Below are 20,768 nucleotides of genomic sequence, written 5' to 3' on the forward strand. Positions count from 1 at the left end.
TTAGCTACTGATTGTAAACAGTGACTGGGCCTGGAAGTTCAGGGCCTCCTAGATACCGATTTCCATGTGATGTTTTGTAAGCCAGTATCAACTCTCCAGAATCTTGTATATATATACATAGAAAGCCAAATAGACTCTCCAAACTGGCTTCTGCATCTCGAGACATGAGAGGGGCAGCCTTATTGTGAACCAAGGAAACAACACCAGCAGTGGCAGTTCTCGTACACTGAATCCCCTTTCCGTCATAAGGACCCACCGACTTGAGTACTCCTGGCAGAGAGAAGACAAGATGATACTGATTGAGAAATTTTACTAGCTGCTTGAAGTGCTGGCACATTAATGCCTCCTCGGATGAAGTCAGAAGGGAGGATTTGATGTCCAGAGCTTGAACATGGAAGCCGGGTCACACGGGCGATGGAACATGGTGCATATTTGATAACTGGGATTTATGGCATTGATAGACTAACCGGCAAGCTTCAGGCGGTATAGTACAACATAAATACAGTCTGCATGGCTGAGCGTCTCCTGAGTGTTATTGTCGGCATTCCCAAGTTGATCCATTTACCATCGTAAGTCTTTCCATGCTGGGCACAATATGAGGCATCGGGAATGATTGGTTCATCGAGAGTGTGCCTCATTGCCTTTCATTCTTATAGTAATAACGACTTAGTTTACGAATAATGGGGAGTATAGAAACTGTAATCCGGAGATGCTTATATAGTGACAAGAATTAGGAACTGGGAAGTGATTTTAATTCGCCATTTTTATTGACCGACGACGAGGACTCCGTCTCCGTTCGGGGATGACAACTTCCGTCAGGGATGTTGTTTTCTGCTGAATATCAGAGCAGACCCGGAATAGCAGATGATGCTATCACATACCTGATTCTGACGATATGGCAAGGTTATAAGGTAGGAGTAGAGAGAGCAGTATGGCTGAGTATAGTTGCATAGATTGATGAGTGAGTAAAAGTTCAATGGGCTTGAGGAAGTTAAGAGGCAAAGACGATGATACATTGTTTCCGCGTTCTGAGCGGCAAATTGGTTGGCGTTTATAGCCATAGTTGATATAATGGGAATGTGCTGTGTTTCCAAGAGCTGGCTTGAGACTTAAGGTTCCTCAAGCTTTACAGGACCGAGAAGGTGACCAAGTCAATAATTTATGAGTTGCTGTTCCATTTTGTGAACAACCGCCGAGGCTTAGCTGCCAGTGGCTGATACATGTCCGAACATGGTATATGGGAAGGGGGACAGTAAATGTAGATATAAACGATAGTGCATATGAGTGCGATAACCACCGGCAGGGCTGATGGCAGAGTGGTAGTAGGAAACAACGTACGAAATGACTTGGTTGCACTGGACCAGCCTGAATGTTCTTGACGTTCAGGGAAACTTCAAGTCTCTCTATCTCCAACACTATATGGAGTACCGGGAATGCTCGGTTCGGTGTGTTTGTAACCATAACTCCTTGAATCTCTGTTATAAATAGACCTAAACACAGATCTTTTCTCTATTGGCCTCTGCCTTTGGTGCAACATTAGCTTCTTCCGAGGCTTTGAGGACACTCCAGGGGAGTTCCGTGAAGGTCATGCTGGCCGTTAGGTTACGGATAATAGAGAATAAGAAGCTTTAGTCCATATATGCTCACATAATGACGAGAATGAGTGCTCCGTTCGAGATAATGGTAAGGCCTGAAAGAGAGCGGCATCTTCTGACTTTCGGGATGTTGGTGGTTGACAGCACAGAGAAGACGGCGATATCGCATAGAGAAATTATTGTGTTAATATGAGCCCTGGTGCGAGCTTCACCAATGACGAGGACAAGCATCCCGCTTGGTGCGAGTAGAATATCTGAAAGGGATCAGCTTCGTCAGCTACGCGGAAGCAGGGCTCATACCACTCTTCTTGGTGTTCTGAAGAATGAGGAAGAATGTTATGTTGATGGCTCAGAATATGTGACGAACACCGACCCAAATTTGCCGATGCTTTGCGTCTGCCTGCTGAAAATACAAAATCACCCCTATATTATACCGATGCTTAATGTATCATGGTCTCTGAGTGTTTGTATCCCAAGGTGAGGCCATCTCGTGGTCTCTTGCTGTCTGTGCCTCAAGCAGGAGTGTCGTAACTCTGACATCCTGCAACGGCAGAGATGAACGTATTTTGTAAAACTTGAATAGAACGTATAAGTAGGAGAAATTTAATATGATACCTTGGTGATTTGAAGACAAGGAAAGGAATGTTTAAATGATGCCGAGCGAGGGCGCTGGCTTGTATTTATAGACGGTCGCTGTAAGTTTGCTGATCTTGTTGACCCCCTTGTTTGTGCAGCCTTTTGCGATACCACTTTTGTTCTTGTCACAGTAACTGACTGATTGGTGATTGGATTGCTCTGAAGCAAGCCTGAATGATGCAGGCTCGGAGTCGTTTGACGTTGACCTCACGCAAACCTGACATCCAAGCTCGAGAGCAAGCAACGGAAAGGTGTTTCACATCAATTTTGCCGTGACCCATGGTGGGGGTATGAAAACAGATCATAGAGAGATATACTGATTATTATTATCATCAAGTTTAGAGATTTCCTCTCTTTTCATAAGGCACAACACGATACTGAAAGGTATCTGAGATCGAAGGAGTCAAGATTAAGGGCCAGGCAATGATCCACTGCCAGCAACTGTCAAGTGCTCTCAGACTGAGCCATACCAACTTCTTCTGATGCTTTACGTAAGAACCATGGGCCTGGGATATCAGAATATTTAGAAACTTCGTATCTCTCTTTCTCTATCTTCTTACTCCATCGTCATCTATCTTCTCCAACAGTCGCGTCCACCAAGATGGGCAATTCAACCCCCGTTCCCGACGCCGACAAAGGTGGTGTTCACTGTATGTCAGACTAGCATTATAACGTCTTGTTCTAATACTGATTGAACCTTCAAGCAGCGCAATCTTTCACCCAAATAGTTGCCGACGGCGATGTGATCCTGGTGGTTGGTCCAAGTCGGCACAAGATCGAGGTATCTGCGCACTTCCTCAAAAGAATTTCCCCCGTCTTCCAAGTTATGCTCGGAGCTCCAATGAAGGAAGGAAATGCACTTGCCACCAGATGCGACAACGATGCCCCTGTTGAGATCATTCTTCCTGAGGACAAGGAAGCGCCAATGGAGCAGGTATTGAGCACTCTTTACGGCGCAGACCCAAGCTCGAAGAAATATTTGATGCGCGATGTCAAGGAGATCGCAATTCTCGCGGAGAAGTACGGAATGGTCGACCGTCTTGAAATCTTTGCTAATTTCTGGCTCCGTTCTATCATCAACATGCGCATTACGGAAGTTTCTGACAATGCCTGGACAGCCTTGGTCAGCGCATTTATCCTCAAGATAGATTGGGCGTTTTTCGCTGTCAGTCTGGCCATGGCCAGGACGAAGACCAGCCTTCTGAAGTTCGCAGCCAGCTTTCATGACAAGCACACTGGTATGCGCCTTGGCAGTACGTTCAAAACATCTTCAACATTGCGTGCATGGAGGAGTTACTGACCACAGCTATTCTAGTGGCCATCGAAGAACTGCGCAGTACCTACCTGGGCCAGAAAGGGACCACAAAGTCTGTCGAGAGAGGCCTGTGCTTGTTCTGCTTTTCTCGCGCAACTGACTCTTTCACTCGGCAGCTTCAGGGATGCCACTCACCTGATCGCCATTTCAAGGTTTAAGAATCGGGACAACAGTTTTAGCCGATGGAAGACAAAGTCTAGACAAGGACAGTAAGCTCTAGGGAGACCGAGAGGAAAAACAGAATGCTTGGTATTGGGACAATAATAAGATTGAGTGAGGAGTGCGATACCTTTGTGCCAGTGATTTTCAGCCGTGATTGCCAAGCTCTGTCTTCCATCTCAGCTCACGTAATTTACCGTGGAGAAAATAAAAGTTAGGAATCATATTTTATTTCTTCAAGAAGAAATAGAAAGTCCAGACTTTTGGCTTGTTGAAGTCAAAATGAAAGAGACCAATAACCCAACTTTGACCCATTTTGAACTTCCTCCAACTCTTGGTAAATTCTGTGAAGATTTTGGTACTCATCGAATTCAAGCTCTCTTGAAACCCGCTAAAATAATTGTTCATGTTCTCTATGTTCAGGGCCGACACAGGTAGAAGCTTTCATAGTGGTAGGAGCTTTCATAGCGCCATGTAAATATTGATTCGATGCATGGTCCAGCGCCTCCCATGCAACGAAATTGACGATGTTGTTCCATTTCTGTTGCATACTTCCGCCTGGCCTCACGAATCGAGTCTGGATCAATTCAAGTCAGTTATGCATTATGGAGGGGGATGAGTATCTTACAGTAGATATCGACTTCAATATCGCGAGCATCTGGCCCCGGTTCTAATAATCGGGCATTATGATATGAGTCCCTGTCCCTTACCAATCGCTCGCTCAGTTTGGAGAATGCAAAATGGAGATCAGGGAGAGCATCGGGATCATCTAGACGCATATAATGCGCTGCCATCATCAGGTGCCAACATTCTCCCAGACCAAAGAACTCATGCACAGGATGAAGGCTGATGCCGCAAAACCTTGGGCGGAACCAGTTCGGAGCGACCTTCTTGAATTCAGGAATCATCTTATACTCCCTGGCAAACACGACCACATCGTAGATCTCTGCTGGTGACAGATCATTGGTATGGGGATGGCCAGGATATATGCTGCCAAACGCGTTTAGAACCGTGAGTGGATTGTCATTGCGAAGCACAAGCTCAGACACCAACCCCATATTGTCAGCGGCAATGATATCGAGTTGATCAAGCATGTCTGCTAGAACACTTGAACACGCGCGGGCAGCCTGCTCTGTAATTATGATCCGCTTTTTATCTGGTCCGACGACAAGAACAAGATTACCGTCGCTTATTATGTCTATCTCGGGTTTTGGTGTCCCTAAAGCATGGTCAGTAAAACGAAAGGAGTAAGCAAGAAGTTTCCTACTCTCAACCAGGCTTGCACCCTCTTGGTTTGGCATGCTCTGGTTTGAGTCTGGCCGTGTGGTAGAGGATTCGGGACTGGGATTTAGGATCGGCATAATGGTGGTTTAGAGATATCAGGAGTCGTATGTGTGACTTGGGAATGTGACTGGGTATCGATAGGGCTCGTGGGGATGAAATAGGAAAAGGTGGAGTGCTCTATACTGCGAAGGCAGATGATATCACGGGAATAAAGTGCCAAGTAACAAAAAGTATCGCTTCAAGGACCAATGGTTGCGAGAGAGAAAAGAATCAGGGATTGGACGGGGCAGGAGAAACGAGAGCACATGGATAGGCAGTATAAACTATCAGAGAAGTCTGTGCAGAACTACTCGTCGAGGAAGTTGAAGAGCGAAAAGTCGACCAATAAAAACAAGAAGGATTACGATGACTCCTCCGTGTATATGGGATAGGAGAAGGGTTGGCGAGAACAATGGCAGACGATCCCGGACCCGGAACGCTTGTGACAGTGAGACACGGACAGGCAGTATAAACCGAAGAAACCTACGCGGAACTTGAGAATCAACATGAAGGAAGAGCGAAAAGGAGTAAATAGAAGCAATTTGAGCTGTTGGTTGCCGGTATTGACAGACTGATGTTTCCCCGTCTTTGGCAAGGGCCATGAAGACATTCCCAGTTTGGGGCATGTATGTCACTCAGAGGCCACGCGATGAGAAAGCGCAGCCATAGAATCACGAAGACGAAGGTCAAAGCAAAAGTCACTCATTTGCTGCTCAGATATGCAGATAGTCACGCAGAACGAGAGAGGCTTATCAGAGTCAATTGGTTGCGTAGTCCCGTATCACCGAAGTCAAGGTACGAGACTTCCGGAAGGCGAGCATATGCTTCAGAATAGACTCTTAAAATCTTGGGAAAACAAGATCGTAAGCTTGGACATGAACTTTGACCAGTTTCAGCTCCTTGAGATGCGTTTGTCAATTCTTGCGCACATTTTCACGGTTGTTGTCTTGTCGAGGCTGAAGCGCAGAGCATGTAAGCAAGTGATGCTACGACAATGAGGTCGGCGATGATCATGAATCACTCCCCTCCAGGGATTCCACCCAATTATAAGACCGCGTACTTGGTATGGCTAGAAATTGGCCTACCACTTGGCAAGCAGCATTCTCCTCTTCCAGACTCCAAAAGACATGAGCCCCGTTGAGCATTTTGCTACACCAAGCAACACACACACCCCCTTTTCTTCTTATTTGCAAGGTGCCCGCTACGCTTGGTCTCAAATGGATCTTACGCCTGATCAATCAGTCATGTCGAGCCCGGAAGAGGCCAACGAGACTGTGGCACAATCCAGATTTGTCCGGGACTTAATCCCAGGCGGTGATTTAATCCTCGCTGTTGGTCCCCACAGAACTCTCTTTAGAGTTGCGTCTGCCTTTCTGTGCGAGATATCACCTGTATTTGCAGTTATGTTTGGGCCCAATTTTGAAGAAGGCGACCGCTTGCGTGGACGCCAGCCTGGAGATCCCGAAATGGTTCTCGAGCTCCCCGACGACGACCCTCTCGCTTTCGACAACACGATCCTTGTGCTCTACGGGGCCAATCCCTCGACACAAGACTTCGACCCCGAAGATATCCAGAATATCTCGATTCTTGTTGACAAATACGATTTGGTATCGCGGTTTGCCTTCGCTTCAGTGTACTGGTTTGCGAAGTATGCTTGGGCAGATGACCCCGAAGAGACGTGGCAGCTCACAACCGCCGCCTACTGGATGCAGAACCCCGATGCTTTCTTTACTTTTAGCAAGAAACTCGTCCAGCAGCTGCAACCTTCTCACTTGAGTTACGTGGCGGGAATGCCCGACAAGGAGCTTGGGCTTCGACTTTGCTGTAAGCTATCCACCAATTGTTAAACTTCCCTTCTTCCAACACATGATCCGTTATATGGGCGGGTCTTGTGCCATTCGTGGTAACCTGAGACTAACTTTTATCAGTGGCAATCGAAGAACAACGTGTTCACAAGCTAGCGAACGAAGTTAAAGTAAAAGGTCTCTGTTTGTACTGTTTCGGTCGGGCCAAGCTTGGGTTTACTTCGCGTGTCAAGGGGTGTAAGAATCGCAAATACCACTGATTCTGGAAGACTCCATTCTTTTTGCTTTTCGATGACAGCCATAGCTTATAAGAGCGCGCGTGATTGCATCACTATCGGATAGATTGCTTGGTTGGCCTGCGTGGGCAAATGATCAGAGCTTGGGAGGTTTGTGAAGGGATACGCCTCAGGGAGCAAGATAACATTAGGCTTCACATTAGGTATTGAATTAACCTCAGCAATAGCTGCCCCATACTCGTCCTAGCCTTATGCTAAGTTCCCTAAGTCTTTTTGTCTTTTTGGGTCAAAGTCCTGGGTTTTCTTTCCTCCTCAACCTAGATCCAGTAGATAGGTAGGTAGGTAGTTTTGCTGGTGACTGGTACGTTCTAATGCATGGAAGTTTTACTACAATTGAACAATTTAGATAAGGTAGGCTTAGCAATTGCGCAATTTTTCGCGTTATGACTTCCGATTTGTTTGCATTCGAGTTCTCACGACTTGACATTGCGAAAGTCGTGAATTGTTGTCGTTGGAATGGATTTCCCGGTGATTATCCGAACACACCATGATGCAGCAAGACCACGGGCTTCCCTTCATCAAAGGGCATCGATAATTCATCAAATACGAGGCCATGAGTGAACCGCAAAGAACAGGGAGTCAAGGGCACTCCAGAAATAAGTCCATCACCAAGAGTACGCCTCAGAATGATTCCCGTGGGAGACGTTGATGCTGCATGAGCGGGGCTTCTCATGTCTCCAAATGAGCATGGTTAAGATGAGCGATACCGGTGCGACACGGCTAACTCTGTCTCAGCCCGACCGAGATCCTCTACGAAAGGACCTCTCGATCTTGATGAGTGAGTAAAGCGTTATCGGTTAGATCACGATCTGGGGTTAACATATCACCCACAGTGATCCGTTACTATCACCTCAGCAAGCGACGACCCCTCAGCGAGTAGTTACGCACCGCAATAGGATATCATCGCCACATCCGCGCTCATCTACAGCGACTCCAGTCTCGCAACTGGGAGAGGCTAGACCCAAAGACTTTTCATTTCTTCTAAGGCCAGAGATTTATCACCCTTTGACGCCTCTCAATGTCCCTGTCGCATTTCGTAACCCACAGAAGCAGCCCGATCCTGAGGCTCCCATTGAGGAGCTCCTTGCGAGCGGTCACTTCAGAGCAGCCGCTATAGCTGCAGTTCAAGAACTCACAGGCTCTGGAGCCAGTGGAGGAATCAACCCAACAGATTCCAAAAGGATATTTGAGCTTCTTTACACTCGATTGGCATGTCTTACCCTGATTGATGCGACTCCCTTGGCTGCTCAGGAGGTCAAAGCCTTGGAAGATCTCAATGACATCAGGAGGTATGTAGACGAAACTACTGGCGAGCACCTAGTGCCCTGGGAACTAAGAGTTCTCAATGTACGCCTTCAGTCGCTTGGCTTCGGCGATTATCGCCGAGCCGTCATGAGTTACCACGACCTGGCTCGCGAAGCTCGTGACCGTATCAGCAAGGCAGCAGCCCAGCACGACAACTCCGCAAGGGAACTCTGGAAAGCTCGTCTTTACGATCTTGGGATCCAGGTTGCTGGAGCTCTGATTGAGCTTGAAGACCTGACAGGCGCGGCGCATCACCTCAACACCCTACGGGATCGAGGTGATGGCAAGATGGCACTTACCAAAGCACTTCTATGGCTGCACTTGGGGGATGTAGAAAGTGCAAGGTCCTGCGCACGGCAAGCCATGGAAAACGACGAAAACGTCGAGAAGCTAATCCTGGCACTCTGTGACATGGCTGACGCAGAGTACGAGACAGCCCTCGAAGCGTGGAAGGAACTGAAAGAAAGTCTGGACGACGAGATGGTCGGTGTTAACACAGCCGTGTGCTTGTTGTATCTTGGGCGGATACAGGAGGTATGTTCATCTGTGATACATGCGATGGCCAGTGTACTAAACTTTCTCAGGGACGCACAATATTGGAAGGCCTTGTGGAATCTGGCTTGTCGTCTCATACGCTGTTGTTCAACCTATCTACTATGTACGAGCTGTGTACCGAGAGGCATAAGAACTTGAAGCTCAAGCTTACGGAGAGGGTCGCTGGCTTGGAGGCTTCCACTGCAGGCTGGGAAAAGACAAACAGCGATTTCAAGCTATAGTTATATAATTTGAACAGATGTGTCATTTACTTGGGAACCTATATAGACAAGCCCCAGGGAGCAAGAAGCTCATGATACTAAAACATTGTGCCAAAACTGGACTGGTCTCAAGGCTTGCAAATATGTACCAAACTTGCCCAAGTCATTTTAATAGGGGCCCCAAGTTTTCTTGCGTCTTGTAGACGTGATAGATCAACAACACGTATTTTCTGAAATGTACTAACCGACATTTCAAAGCCAAAGGATCAAGCATTGTACGAACGGCGCCAATCGGCCTCTTCAAACTCTCCCAAATCGTTTTCAAGAAAAACAAAGTCAACCGCGATTGGTTCTTGGCTATGTGAGCGTCTTTTCCAGCTGCGTCTCTTCCACTCATCCAGTGAACTGAATGAACCGTAGTCGTGCGTTGCATTTACAACAGTGCCGTTCTCCTTGGAGACACTGAAATCGTAACTCGTTGAGCATATTTTGCAAGAACCATGAGGTACACGACTTCTTTCCACTTGCCCATTCTCAAGCGGCGTTAATTTGCGTATCAACGACCACGATACGCGCTCGTCCACATTCATCAGCGACCTACCACCCAAAAGATCTAAGTGGCTGCAGATAGGGATGAAAGCGCACGAGGGGACGAGAGATGCAGGGAAGTCGGCTTGGAGTTTCCATTCTCCGTGTAGGATAAAACGACCATTCTTGATCTCAGGCGTGGCAGAGAAGTGCAAAATTGGTCCCAAAGAGCCGTTGGAGCATGTTTGTCGATAGGGCTGCATAATATTTGCAGCTGCATATCTATAGAATCCTCCAAGTCTGTTGTATTTCAATGCCAGTTGAACGTGCTGGTGTTGTAAGTCGTAACCGGTCGCCCAACTGCGCCGATGGTTGACCGAGTAATCCCAGCAGATACGGGGCTTTATTGAGGGGGCATGGCGGTTGAAAATGTGAAGCATGCAGCACTTCCCACAGAAGTAGTGGTCTGGCAGTACGTATGCGAGACCAAGCAAGAATTCGGCCTTGTCTTCAACGTCGGTGTCGACCATGGTGCGGAAGTCCCTCTTTGCCAGGTACCGCATGGTCCTGCAGGTCTGTGAGAGCCAGTACAAGCCGCAAAGCTCTGTGTGATCGATAATGTACATCAAAACTTCAACCGGGAGTCCCAGCAGGCTACGGCTCCCGGAGTTTGTAGACATGATGGATAGCTGGGCTTCGAGTCGATGGAAAGATCCTGATTGATGAACTTGGAAGAAAAATACCTAAAGCTTGCAAGAATTTAGATGATATTTGTTGTAGTGAGCCCTAAATTACAGTTTTGGTCTTTCTACATAAACTCCGAAGATAAGAAAGTATGCGAACCCAGAAAGCATCATCGCGAAGTGTAATTGGGGGCATGGTACGGAGTGCAGCTGGTACATCTCAGAAATGATGTATTGATCAAAGCAGGACTCTCAGTATACCAAATCATTGAGATGGTGACCGCCTCTATCTCCGTGCCGAAATGATATTTCTACTAATACAGAAATACCGAAATTCAACCAAGGTATAACTTATCATCAACGCTGATGTATCATATTTCCGGGGAAGGTGGACAAAGAAACTTGGGATATTTTTTCAGAGTGACAAAATATTTAAGTAATTCAAGGATGCTTTAGGAATTTTGACTGCGGATGTAATGCATCCTTAGACTGAATATTTTTGACGAGCGAGGTCAAGGTCAGGGTCTTTTTGGTCCCTAAAGTCATGCCCCGTCAAAGCCCAGAGCTACCCCACATACCGCCATTGAGCCTCGGCTCAAATACATCGATCTCGTCGATCCCCGGGGTCATTAAAGGACCTGAATCCGGGGAAATGTCCATGATTTGTGGTCCTGTTCATTATTCCAATAATTTACTTGAATGACCCAATAGCACAATCAATACACAGCAAATCAACATGTCGGACCGTGTTAGTCAACTCGCTGGTCATCTCAACTACCCCAAAGGCCTCCTCGCTGGCCAAGTAGCTATCATCACAGGCAGCGGCCAAGGAATCGGCGCAGAAGCTGCCAGGCTCTTCGCTAAAGAGGGCGCGAAAGTCGTTGTTGCAGATATCGATGCGGGTTAGTGGCCTTGTTCTTTGCTCACAAAACATTGGTGTCTAACTCTAGCTCAAATAGAAAAGTCCAAGGCTGTTGCTGATGACATCAATAAGAATGGCGGCCAGGCTATAGCTGTGCCCGGAGATATTCTCAAGGCAGAATATGTCAATGATCTGGTCAAGAAGGCTGCAGACTTTGGCGACGGAAAGATCAACATCATCGTCAACAATGCGGGCTACACTTGGGACGGTGTCATTCACAAGATGACAGACAAGCAGTGGGACACTATTCTCGCTCTTCACTGTACTGCCCCTTTCACTCTCGTCCGCGCAGCAGCACCTTACTTCCGCGTACGCGATGGTGCCCCTCGATGCATCGTCAATATCTCATCTACATCTGGAGTGCACGGCAATGCGGGACAGCTCAACTACTCTCTTGCGAAGGCGGGTGTCACAGGCTTCACAAAGACGATTGCAAAGGAGTGGGGTCCCTCCTTCGGCGTGAGAGCGAATACTGTTGCCTTTGGACATATCCTCACCAGATTGACGGCGGCGAAGGAAGATGGCGCATTTGTTACTGGGCCGGATGGTGAGAAAATCGCACTGGGTATTCCAACAAAGCAGAAGGAGGCAGCAGGGGACAATGCCCATGCAGATATTCCACTGAGAAGACCCGGTACTGCGACTGAGGCAGCGAGCGCTGTTCTGGCTGTGGCGAGCCCATTGTTTTCGTATGTATCAGGTCAGACCATCATGGTCACTGGAGGTCGTAATATGTAGAGTATATCCAGGCAGCGAGTAAGATAGGACTCCCGGATCAGTCGAGGAGAGCATCAATTGACGAAGAAACGTGGTATTAGATTAAACGGTACTATACTTCCCCAAACGCCCCCATCCAACAAGATGTGTCCCTTTTATGCATGTCATTCCCATTCTTAGACCTTGAGCCACAGGTTGAAGACACCCTGGGCATACTGAACAATCTCATCACCACCAAGCTTGCTCTCTCCATAAAGACGATCGACGAAAGAGATGGGAACCTCAGCGACGGTGCATCCCATAGCCTTCGCACGCACCATAAGCTCCATCTGGAAACTGTATCCCTTGCTCTCAGTGCTAGCAATAGCCTTCTCGAGCGCAGCACGCTTGTACAGTCGGAAGCTGCCCGTGAGGTCACTCACGCCAGGGCGGAGGACAGTATCGGCGAACAAGTTGGCGCCACGGCTGACGAACTTGCGCTTGAGATCCCAACCAAAGACACCGCCGTTTCCAGCGTAGCGAGTACCCGTGACGATATCGTAGTTGCCCTTGGCCTGGAGAGCGACCATCTCGGGGATGAACTTGGGGTGGTGGGAGAAGTCGGCGTCCATGATGATGACGAAGTTGCCGGTGACGAACTTGAGGCCATGGACATAGGCTGTTCCGAGACCGAGTTTGCCAGCGCGGGGCTTGAGGACAACGTGGGGGGAGTAGACCTTGACGAGCTGCTGGGCAACTTCTTGGGTTCCATCGGGGGAGCCGTCGTCGACGATGATGAGTTCCCAATCGAGATTGCTGTTCGGGTTAGCATTTGCCTGTCAAATCTGTATGGAAGACGGCACTGACTTCTCAGTAAAGGTGCGGTTCAACAACCAGGTAATGATGGGCAGGTTCTTGCGCTCATTGTAGGTTGGCAAGATAACCGAGTACTTGTTCTTAGTTGTGGCCATGGCGGGCGATTAGAAGGGTGGTATCGTTTCGAAGAAGGAGATTAAATGAGGAATCAACCCGAAGAGAAGGAAGATCAAAGTTCGATCGCGAACGACAAAATGAGCGTGGGAAATTTGAGGAATCGCGTTTGTTGAATGTCTCGTCGTTATTCGCGTCAAGCCACTCTAAGGGGACACCTTGAAGCTGGCGATTGGGGACGGACAGGGGTGACTAAGCTCACGATGGCTGCCCCTGAATTGGATGTGGCTGTGCGCGACTTACTGTGGCTGGTGAGGTACAAGCTCTGGTTTTGTCGATGCCGATCTGCTAACATGGATTGATTTTGGACCATGACATGACTTGCAGGTTGCAGGGCTTGCGATTGTCAATTCTGCGTCATGCTGGTCAGCTTTTGAGACAGCAGAGGCTTTGCTTGGCTGGTCACTTGAGGTCTTTTTTTGGGTCATCGGCCGATTGATCAATATCAACCACGGCTTAATGTTGTTGAACAAGAACGTTTCCTTGCGTCACTGGACATTTACCGCCTGGTACTGAATGAACACAGAGCCTCCCGTCTCTTCCTCTCCGCCGACCTCGCGTCCACTTCCCCAGCAAAGTCAAGTACCGGTACTAAACCCGTCCTGTGTCTAGACCACTGGTTCCGGCGGTCCACACCTCAAGTCCTCTGTCTTCCCAGATCGGTGGCTTACAATTGAAGCTTGTGGTTCCTTCGAGGAGCTCCCGACCCACCAAAGCTCCCTCTTGTTCCCCGCAAAGCACGCAAATGCAGCTGGGAAGCAAAAGGACTGGGAACTGGGATCCTTGACCCAGAAGCCAAAAGCCAATCCGAGATGACGACCAAGTCCGTCCCGATCTACAGAGTTCACACCGTCAAGTACGGGTGTTCCTTGGGCTAACCTCACAGTCCACAGAGTCGCAGTCGAGTGACGAAAGGGCGCTTTTCCTTGACCCAATGCGTGCTATGCGTTCTCCTCTTCCAATTCCCTTGCTCATCCCGTCCAAGTATCCCGTCACTCGTTCCCCGCGGGTGAGGAACCTCGATGCTGTTTGTGCGCCCTCCGCCTCGGCCTCGGAGCTACCCATGCCTTACCAAATTGCTTCTGGCTTCTCTCTGTCTGTCCATGCTGCTTCTGTTTCTAGGCAAGGTAGGCAAGGTAGCTGTGGATGGACATGGCTTTGTGGAACCGACCGTCGTGACTTGCCTCGTGCCTTTCTTTGCCAACCTCACTCCCCTTCTTCGTGTCTCGTTCCCCGACTTTGACCTCCTTCCTACATCAACATTGTGAAGCTTCCTCACTTCTGTAGCCTCAGAAATTATCGCAAATATCTCTCGTATCCATTATTGACTTCGCTGCCTCGCGCAAACACACGCTCATAAGCTAGAGTCAACTTGCGACACCAATTGTTACGTCATCATCATGTCGGACGGAATCGCCCCAGCTATAGACAAAGGTATGTCCCATCGCCAGTCGTCTCAATGGCCTCCTTTCCATCGCGTTTGATGCAGCGCTTCGCAATTGGCATGTTGGCGATGTCCGTTTCGACCTCCGTGGCTCAAGACTGCGCTTATACATGGAATTCTGAGCTGACATGCCCTAGTCGGCGCACCTGAACCCACGGCCCCCGAGGCCGAGGCCGGCGCTCCCACTCTGGACACCGCGACAGCTCCTTCGGAGCCCGCCAAGCCGGAAGAATCCAAGCCAACTGAGGGAACCGGTGGTCTCAGCGCCCCGCCGAAGCCCGTTGAGGTTGCGTCTGTGCCAGAGACACCCGTCAACAATATGACACCCGCAGGCGGCACGCCACGACCCGTGCTCAACCTCGAAGAAGAGCCAAAGGAAACGCCAAAGAATGAGGACGAGAATGCATTCATCACTGATGCTCCAACATCGGCGCCTGCTGTCTCCGCCCCAAAGGATGTCCCTATGACTGACAATGCCGCCGACGACAAGCCAGCGGGCATCAACGGCGCCAGTAAGCCTGAGGTCAACGATGTCGCCGAAGCGGCTGCAGGCGAAAAGCGTAAGGCTGAGGAGCCTCCTGCTGCCACCAACGGCGCATCCAATCCCGCTGCGACAGAGAAGTCGGAGTCGGAGGAGCGTGCGGAGAAGAAGGCTCGCGTTGAAGACGTCGCAGATGAGCCGACCGCCACTGAGAGTACTTCGCCAAACGGTAAGCACGAAAACGGGAAGGCTGCGAAGAAGGACAAGAAGGTCACCCCAGTTGCCGGGAAGACGGCACGTAAGACGCGAAGTCAAGGTCCTGTTGAGGTTTAGTAGCAATGCGAATTCGCAGGCTTTTCCTTAATCTATCATGATGGTTTATGAATGCTGCAGCACATGATTTAGGGGTGGAACGGCGAAAATGGCGGATGGGAACGGGAAAAGGAACATCATCCCGAGATCTGCCTGGTTCAAGGATTTGTGGGTATATTTGTGCGTCAGGTAGTAAACACTGTTTGCATTTGCCATTTCATTAATTATACAGTGCTTTATTGATGAGAATGGTCTATTTGCGATTGCGTCTGCCCTGATATTGCTGTACTAGACTGATAACACCTACGCTGCTCATTCAAGCTAAGCCCAACCAAGTACCGAAGACCCATCATTGTTTCCTCCGTCCACAGTGGCAGTTTCGGGGATCTGTCTCGGAGAAGTGGAGTAGGTTCTGAACGTCAAGGCCGGGAGGATGCTCTAAAATAAAAATTACCAACAGGGCTCTCTCCGATACCAGCAAATATACTACGTTCACTGAACAGATTATTCATTTATCGCCTCATTTTCACTTGCCATGGCTTCTGAGACCAATCCGACGTTCGACGTTGGCAACCATGAAGCTTTCATGGAGTTTGCCCTCACCCAAGCCAAAAAGTCGCCGCCAGCTGGCAACAAATTCTGTGTCGGGGCAGTACTTGTAGATGCAGCTAAAGGCAGGGTCTTATCGACAGGGTACTCGCTTGAATATCCGAGAGACTACAAAGGAGCTCCAGGCACCACACACGCAGAGCAATGTTGTTTTATCAAGATCGCCGACGAGCACAACCTTCCCGATGCATACACGAAGTCCTTCCACCAGATACTGTGCTGTACACAACTATGGAGCCTTGCAATGAGAGGCTGAGCGGCAACATGACTTGCGCGACTAGAATCCTGAGACTCAAGGGTGCTATTAAGACTGTTTATGTGGGCATCAGGGAACCTGGAACGTTTATTGCAAACAATGACGGACAGGAAAGACTCGAGGCACATGGTGTCAAGGTCGTGTATCCCGTCGAACATTGGCACGACAGAATCATGGAGATCTCAATGGCCGGACATTGAAAGACTTGGATTGGCTGCGCTGAGATGAAGAATAAGGGTGTCAGTGCACCGGAACGGCCCGCATAAGCCGCTAGACTTTGACAAAACCTACGCTACTTTGGAGAGGGATGCCCTAAATACTAACATAAATGTACTCTGTATGATGCAAAGAACTGTGGCCTTATTGCATTTTCTCACAAAACTCTGGCCTCATATCTAGTAGATATCGTGTCAAATGACTGATAAAAGCAAGGAGTTTTTATGTTCGTGCATTGCCAAATCAAATAAAGATCCATAGCAACAGTGACCGATTATGGACGCCGTTAGCCGCCATCTATACTTACCTACCTAGGTTTCGTGATGGGCGCTTATGGATTGGACCAGTCGACCATCCAATGTTAGCAGTGAGTGCAAGCACGCCAACCACAAACGCTGTGTATGTAGGTATAATAAACCTATTCCCTACCCAAGAGCCTGGACAAACATAGCAATTTAGGCAAGGAAATAAAAAAAATCCGAAGAGATTTGAAATGAATTATAACGATGCAAAGGGTTACGATTTCGACTCGGGCAACACCAACATTGACCCAGCCGTATTGAGGGGTAAGCTACTATACCTTAGAAGCCCTATGAACTTCCCGTATTGACTGCTGGATAAGAGCTACCAGAGGGATGCAAAGTCGCATCCATCGACAGCCATGGTGTCAGTTTCTGGGCAAAGACGGGTCGAATTGATGTTCTTCTCAAAGATGGCACACCTCAGTCGTTTTTCATCAAAGTCCTATCGAAGGAAATAGGCATGAGCATGACAGAGGGGGAATTCCATTCGATGAGCGCGATACATGGAGTCGTACCAGAATTCGTCCCAAAGCCCATCGCTTGCGGCACTTACGAGAACATTCCAAACACACACTTCTTCGTCTGTGAGTTTCGAGAAATAACGGAGGATATGCCCGACCCTGACGAGTTTGCTTCTCGTCTGTCAGCAATGCACCAGAAAAGTGCTTCACCTATTGGAAAGTTCGGCTTTCACATCACAACTTACGCGGGAAATTTGCCCCAGTACGTGGCATGGGAAAATAGCTGGGAGAAATTCTTTACCAAGTCAATGAGACAGGCTCTTGACCTGGAGATCGCGGTGAAAGGAAACAATGATGAGCTTGAGGTTCTTTCGCAAGCGCTTTTCGAGAAGGTTATCCCGAGGCTCTTGAGGCCTCTGGAGAGTGGCGGCCGGACTGTGAAACCCTCGTTGATTCATGGCGACCTTTGGTATGCAAATGCAAGGATTGATGTCGAGAGCGACCAACCTCTCGTTTTCGATGCATGCTGCTTCTTTGCACATAACGAATGTGCGTTCCCGGAATTCCTTACCCGACAGAAGATATCACTTGTGCTAACCAGCCTTTTTCATAGATGAGTTTGGCCAATGGCGACCAGCTTGTAATAGGTTTGGAGATGAGTACATCGCTGCATACAACAGATTTGTCCAGATCTCGGCACCTGAAGAGGATTTTGAGGGTCGGCTAGACCTCTATAGGCTGTGAGTAAAGAAGCACATATATCTCTTCCTAGTCACTGGGACTGACGTCAAGCCAGCAGATTTGATGCTCACGTGTCGGCCCTTTTTGTTGACAATGAGACACTTCGCACACAGTGAGGCCATTCTTGAACTGCTGTATGTTTTAGCTCCTAATTGCGTTACAGGGTTCTTGACGTTATGAGAGATTTAGTTCGGAGATATGGTTAGTAGAGAGAAGCAACATACGATACACTGCGTGATCTCGTCGAGACTCAGATGCTTAGACTGTATCCTAATAGCAGTGTCAAAGCTATTACTTTGATCGTGTATATTGGCCCCTCTCCATTTAAAATTACTGAAATGTCTTTGAAGATGCAGTTTCTACCCAACCTTGAACGCGCAACTTCATGAGTCCACCGGTCTGCTACTACTGTGCTCTCCCTCACTGCAAGGCTTGCGGATTTTCTTTCCTTCATACCAACATAGGTAAATGCACTCGCTACCACACATACTTAAGCGATGACAACTATAAAATCGTTGTACGTAGGTCCAGTCAGGACCATAGCTCATCAGGTAGTTCAGGAAGTAAGATAACTTCAGACTCTAAGCTTAGGTGTTAAAAACACCAACTAGTCTAAAGGTCTCCTGATTCTCCACTAAGTTTCTCTAAAGTGACCTAAATCTTTTCGATCATTGATTATGGGTGTCCCATGGTTTGTTGCCTCAACTTGGGTGCCTGGAACTTAAGTTAGAGTCTCTCTCATTGGAGAAAGATTGATAGATGGATAATAAGTTGACTCATTCTTCTGCGTACTGGAAAGCTTCGTGAATTCACAAAACTTTCTGTGAACTCCTTTCATCTCATTGGATGTTCGCCATTAAAACTTCGAAAACATCTTTCTTGGTGCTAAATAACTTCCATTTGTATGAACCCTATCGATGTTTGGGCAAGGCAACAGAGCAAAGTATGAGAACTTTGTTTCTTACAACATGGTATAAATAGCGCCCTTCTGCTACTCGTCTTAATTCATTTCCATTTTCCATATCTCCTCAACACCTTAAACCCCAGCATCAAAGTCCCAAATCGTCAAGCTACGGATACAGCATCAGTTCACTACTGCTTACTACGAGATCTTTGTTGACAAAACATCGAAAATGATGACCGTAAACATATTTTTGTTTCTCTTTGCTCCATTCTATGCTGTCATCCTCCGGATATGCACCGGCGGCCCTCCACCAGAAGCCTCCAGTCATCTCAACTGCATTCGCCGCCTCGAGTACTATCTATGCCACAGCACATATAGACAGACGCTCGCCACATGAAGCTGAGAGTTGATATTGGTGAAGACGCAAGCCTTGACGCTGGCCAACCAAGTGAGGGAATACGTACAAAAATTTTGTTTGTCGCTTTAACGCTTTATAGTAGCGAATGTCTTTACCTATATTGGTATGAAGAGAGGAAAATCACTAAGTCCAACAAACATGTTGATATCTCTCTTCGCCTTGAGCAACTTCCGTTTCCGATCTTTGTAAAAATGGAAGCCGCGATATACCCATTTGACAACAATACGGCTCATCTTGAGACTTTCGCTTGCCTTTCTTGCTTGCAAAGCAGGAAGGAGTCCTTTCAAGGGAAGTCATCAACGCCCGAAGCCAGCTGCACGATGCTTCCACCAACTTGGGAGGAAGGAGAGATAGCGCAATAAAGTTTGCTTACGATTCACAACTTAAGGTTGGAAGTTACACCTCCGTCTAGTCATTACCAGATCAATAAGATTGGATGGCATCCATACTTTAGTGATGTGGTGGGACACTCATCAGTTTTGGCCAGTTCCAGCTCTGAAGCCCTTTAATTAAGTTTCATTTGCATGAATGCTATTAATGTTTTATAAAGTCACAGCAGAGTGTATTTGTCTTATTTCCTGTAAAGTGGTATAAATAGCCCTCATTCCATTCGTTTCCTCGTCACCTTCATACCGAAAAACCCCAACCTCAAAACTCCACGTCGTCAAGCTACCTACGGCATACGATACCCTCGTCTTAAAACCAACAGCCATGTATGTGATATACACACTTTGGGCCCTTTCGGCTATACCCTACGGCTGCATCCTCAAGATGTTCACTGGCCCTATGCCAGCTGCTCCCAGCCATCTCAGCCTCTTCCGCCGCCTCGAGTACTACCTGTATCATCACGTCTATAGACAAACGCTCTTGGCAGTCTCTGTATTCGCGATGTTCGGATATTTGCTCATCGCGATCGAAGAAGGGCTACACGGTCGGCTATTCAAGGACAATCAGCTTTTTCTAGACTTCCTGACTTCTATGGCGACCATCGCAGTTGCTTGTCTCTTTGGTACAGTATATGGCAGACGTGCATCCCCGGAGGCTGAGGCGCAGGTGGTTGAGGAGACAAACGATCTCTATCTTACTGTCGTGCAGTACTATTGGTACTAATCTCATACAAAATGGCATTTTTGGGAGTTAGATGCCAACCCAGAGCCGGTATCAATTTTGTCGGCGCCAACATTTGATCGGGTTTGGACACTCAAGAGTGAAGTGTCCACAGAGAACCATGTCTCTCAAGTCATTCTCTCCATCATCCCAACACCAGAATTGGACCGCAACAGCTCAAAGAAAAGTACATCATGAGAATTACTACAACTATTCACCAATAATGAGAATTCCCGGTACCAATTTGTTGAGGCATCTCTTGATGCTTTCACTCTTCTCTTTCCTTGTCATCTCAGCAACACTGACTTCATTCACGATTACCATAAAGTCAACCAGTATATAGACAGCTCTTCACTTCATAGCAGCTGCATTGTCCCATTTGTCTGGTAACTACTAGACCTGACAGGACTGGTGGGCCAAACGGCTCGCTGGAGCTGGGATGGAAAGCGCTCAGGTTCGCCGGGCTGCTTTTGGCACTTCCAACGGCAATGAGGCTCAACAGTGAACCT

At 48.1% G+C, this 20,768-nt stretch overlaps 11 protein-coding genes; 8 read left to right on the forward strand and 3 right to left on the reverse strand.

The window, feature by feature from the left end:
• Positions 1 to 2,832: 2,832 nt before the first annotated feature.
• Positions 2,833 to 3,704, forward strand: FFUJ_09477 (uncharacterized protein; the record flags this gene model as incomplete). XM_023568615.1 has 3 exons in its annotated part: positions 2,833 to 2,881; positions 2,936 to 3,484; positions 3,547 to 3,704. 3 exons carry the CDS (start codon positions 2,833 to 2,835, stop codon positions 3,702 to 3,704), a joined length of 756 nt encoding a protein of 251 aa, XP_023435783.1.
• Positions 3,705 to 4,096: 392 nt separating this feature from the next.
• FFUJ_09476 (uncharacterized protein) lies at positions 4,097 to 5,066 on the reverse strand (the record flags this gene model as incomplete). XM_023568616.1 has 3 exons in its annotated part: positions 4,097 to 4,263; positions 4,334 to 4,924; positions 4,973 to 5,066. 3 exons carry the CDS (start codon positions 5,064 to 5,066, stop codon positions 4,097 to 4,099), a joined length of 852 nt encoding a protein of 283 aa, XP_023435784.1.
• A 1,089-nt stretch (positions 5,067 to 6,155) lies between these two features.
• On the forward strand, positions 6,156 to 7,175 carry FFUJ_09475 (uncharacterized protein; the record flags this gene model as incomplete). XM_023568617.1 has 3 exons in its annotated part: positions 6,156 to 6,852; positions 6,957 to 7,070; positions 7,132 to 7,175. 3 exons carry the CDS (start codon positions 6,156 to 6,158, stop codon positions 7,173 to 7,175), a joined length of 855 nt encoding a protein of 284 aa, XP_023435785.1.
• Positions 7,176 to 7,810: 635 nt separating this feature from the next.
• On the forward strand, positions 7,811 to 9,210 carry FFUJ_09474 (uncharacterized protein; the record flags this gene model as incomplete). XM_023568619.1 has 3 exons in its annotated part: positions 7,811 to 7,907; positions 7,989 to 8,968; positions 9,019 to 9,210. 3 exons carry the CDS (start codon positions 7,811 to 7,813, stop codon positions 9,208 to 9,210), a joined length of 1,269 nt encoding a protein of 422 aa, XP_023435786.1.
• Positions 9,211 to 9,455: 245 nt separating this feature from the next.
• Positions 9,456 to 10,397, reverse strand: FFUJ_09473 (uncharacterized protein; the record flags this gene model as incomplete). The annotated part of the gene is made up of 1 exon (XM_023568620.1): positions 9,456 to 10,397. The coding sequence occupies one exon, from the start codon at positions 10,395 to 10,397 to the stop codon at positions 9,456 to 9,458; it is 942 nt and encodes a 313-aa protein (XP_023435787.1).
• A 739-nt stretch (positions 10,398 to 11,136) lies between these two features.
• On the forward strand, positions 11,137 to 12,060 carry FFUJ_09472 (related to 3-oxoacyl-(acyl carrier protein) reductase; the record flags this gene model as incomplete). XM_023568621.1 has 2 exons in its annotated part: positions 11,137 to 11,302; positions 11,360 to 12,060. 2 exons carry the CDS (start codon positions 11,137 to 11,139, stop codon positions 12,058 to 12,060), a joined length of 867 nt encoding a protein of 288 aa, XP_023435788.1.
• A 155-nt stretch (positions 12,061 to 12,215) lies between these two features.
• On the reverse strand, positions 12,216 to 12,989 carry FFUJ_14905 (probable dolichyl-phosphate beta-D-mannosyltransferase; the record flags this gene model as incomplete). XM_023568622.1 has 2 exons in its annotated part: positions 12,216 to 12,834; positions 12,886 to 12,989. 2 exons carry the CDS (start codon positions 12,987 to 12,989, stop codon positions 12,216 to 12,218), a joined length of 723 nt encoding a protein of 240 aa, XP_023436163.1.
• A 1,419-nt stretch (positions 12,990 to 14,408) lies between these two features.
• Positions 14,409 to 15,266, forward strand: FFUJ_09471 (uncharacterized protein; the record flags this gene model as incomplete). XM_023568623.1 has 2 exons in its annotated part: positions 14,409 to 14,442; positions 14,590 to 15,266. 2 exons carry the CDS (start codon positions 14,409 to 14,411, stop codon positions 15,264 to 15,266), a joined length of 711 nt encoding a protein of 236 aa, XP_023435789.1.
• A 514-nt stretch (positions 15,267 to 15,780) lies between these two features.
• Positions 15,781 to 16,310, forward strand: FFUJ_09470 (related to RIB2-DRAP deaminase; the record flags this gene model as incomplete). XM_023568624.1 has 2 exons in its annotated part: positions 15,781 to 15,938; positions 15,995 to 16,310. 2 exons carry the CDS (start codon positions 15,781 to 15,783, stop codon positions 16,308 to 16,310), a joined length of 474 nt encoding a protein of 157 aa, XP_023435790.1.
• A 509-nt stretch (positions 16,311 to 16,819) lies between these two features.
• FFUJ_09469 (uncharacterized protein) lies at positions 16,820 to 17,946 on the forward strand (the record flags this gene model as incomplete). XM_023568625.1 has 4 exons in its annotated part: positions 16,820 to 16,892; positions 16,949 to 17,638; positions 17,703 to 17,829; positions 17,886 to 17,946. 4 exons carry the CDS (start codon positions 16,820 to 16,822, stop codon positions 17,944 to 17,946), a joined length of 951 nt encoding a protein of 316 aa, XP_023435791.1.
• A 1,917-nt stretch (positions 17,947 to 19,863) lies between these two features.
• Positions 19,864 to 20,262, forward strand: FFUJ_09468 (uncharacterized protein; the record flags this gene model as incomplete). The annotated part of the gene is made up of 1 exon (XM_023568626.1): positions 19,864 to 20,262. The coding sequence occupies one exon, from the start codon at positions 19,864 to 19,866 to the stop codon at positions 20,260 to 20,262; it is 399 nt and encodes a 132-aa protein (XP_023435792.1).
• Between the last annotated feature and the right edge of the window lie 506 nt (positions 20,263 to 20,768).

This window comes from Fusarium fujikuroi, chromosome FFUJ_chr09 (assembly GCF_900079805.1).
Source record: "Fusarium fujikuroi IMI 58289 draft genome, chromosome FFUJ_chr09".
NCBI lineage: Eukaryota > Fungi > Ascomycota > Sordariomycetes > Hypocreales > Nectriaceae > Fusarium > Fusarium fujikuroi.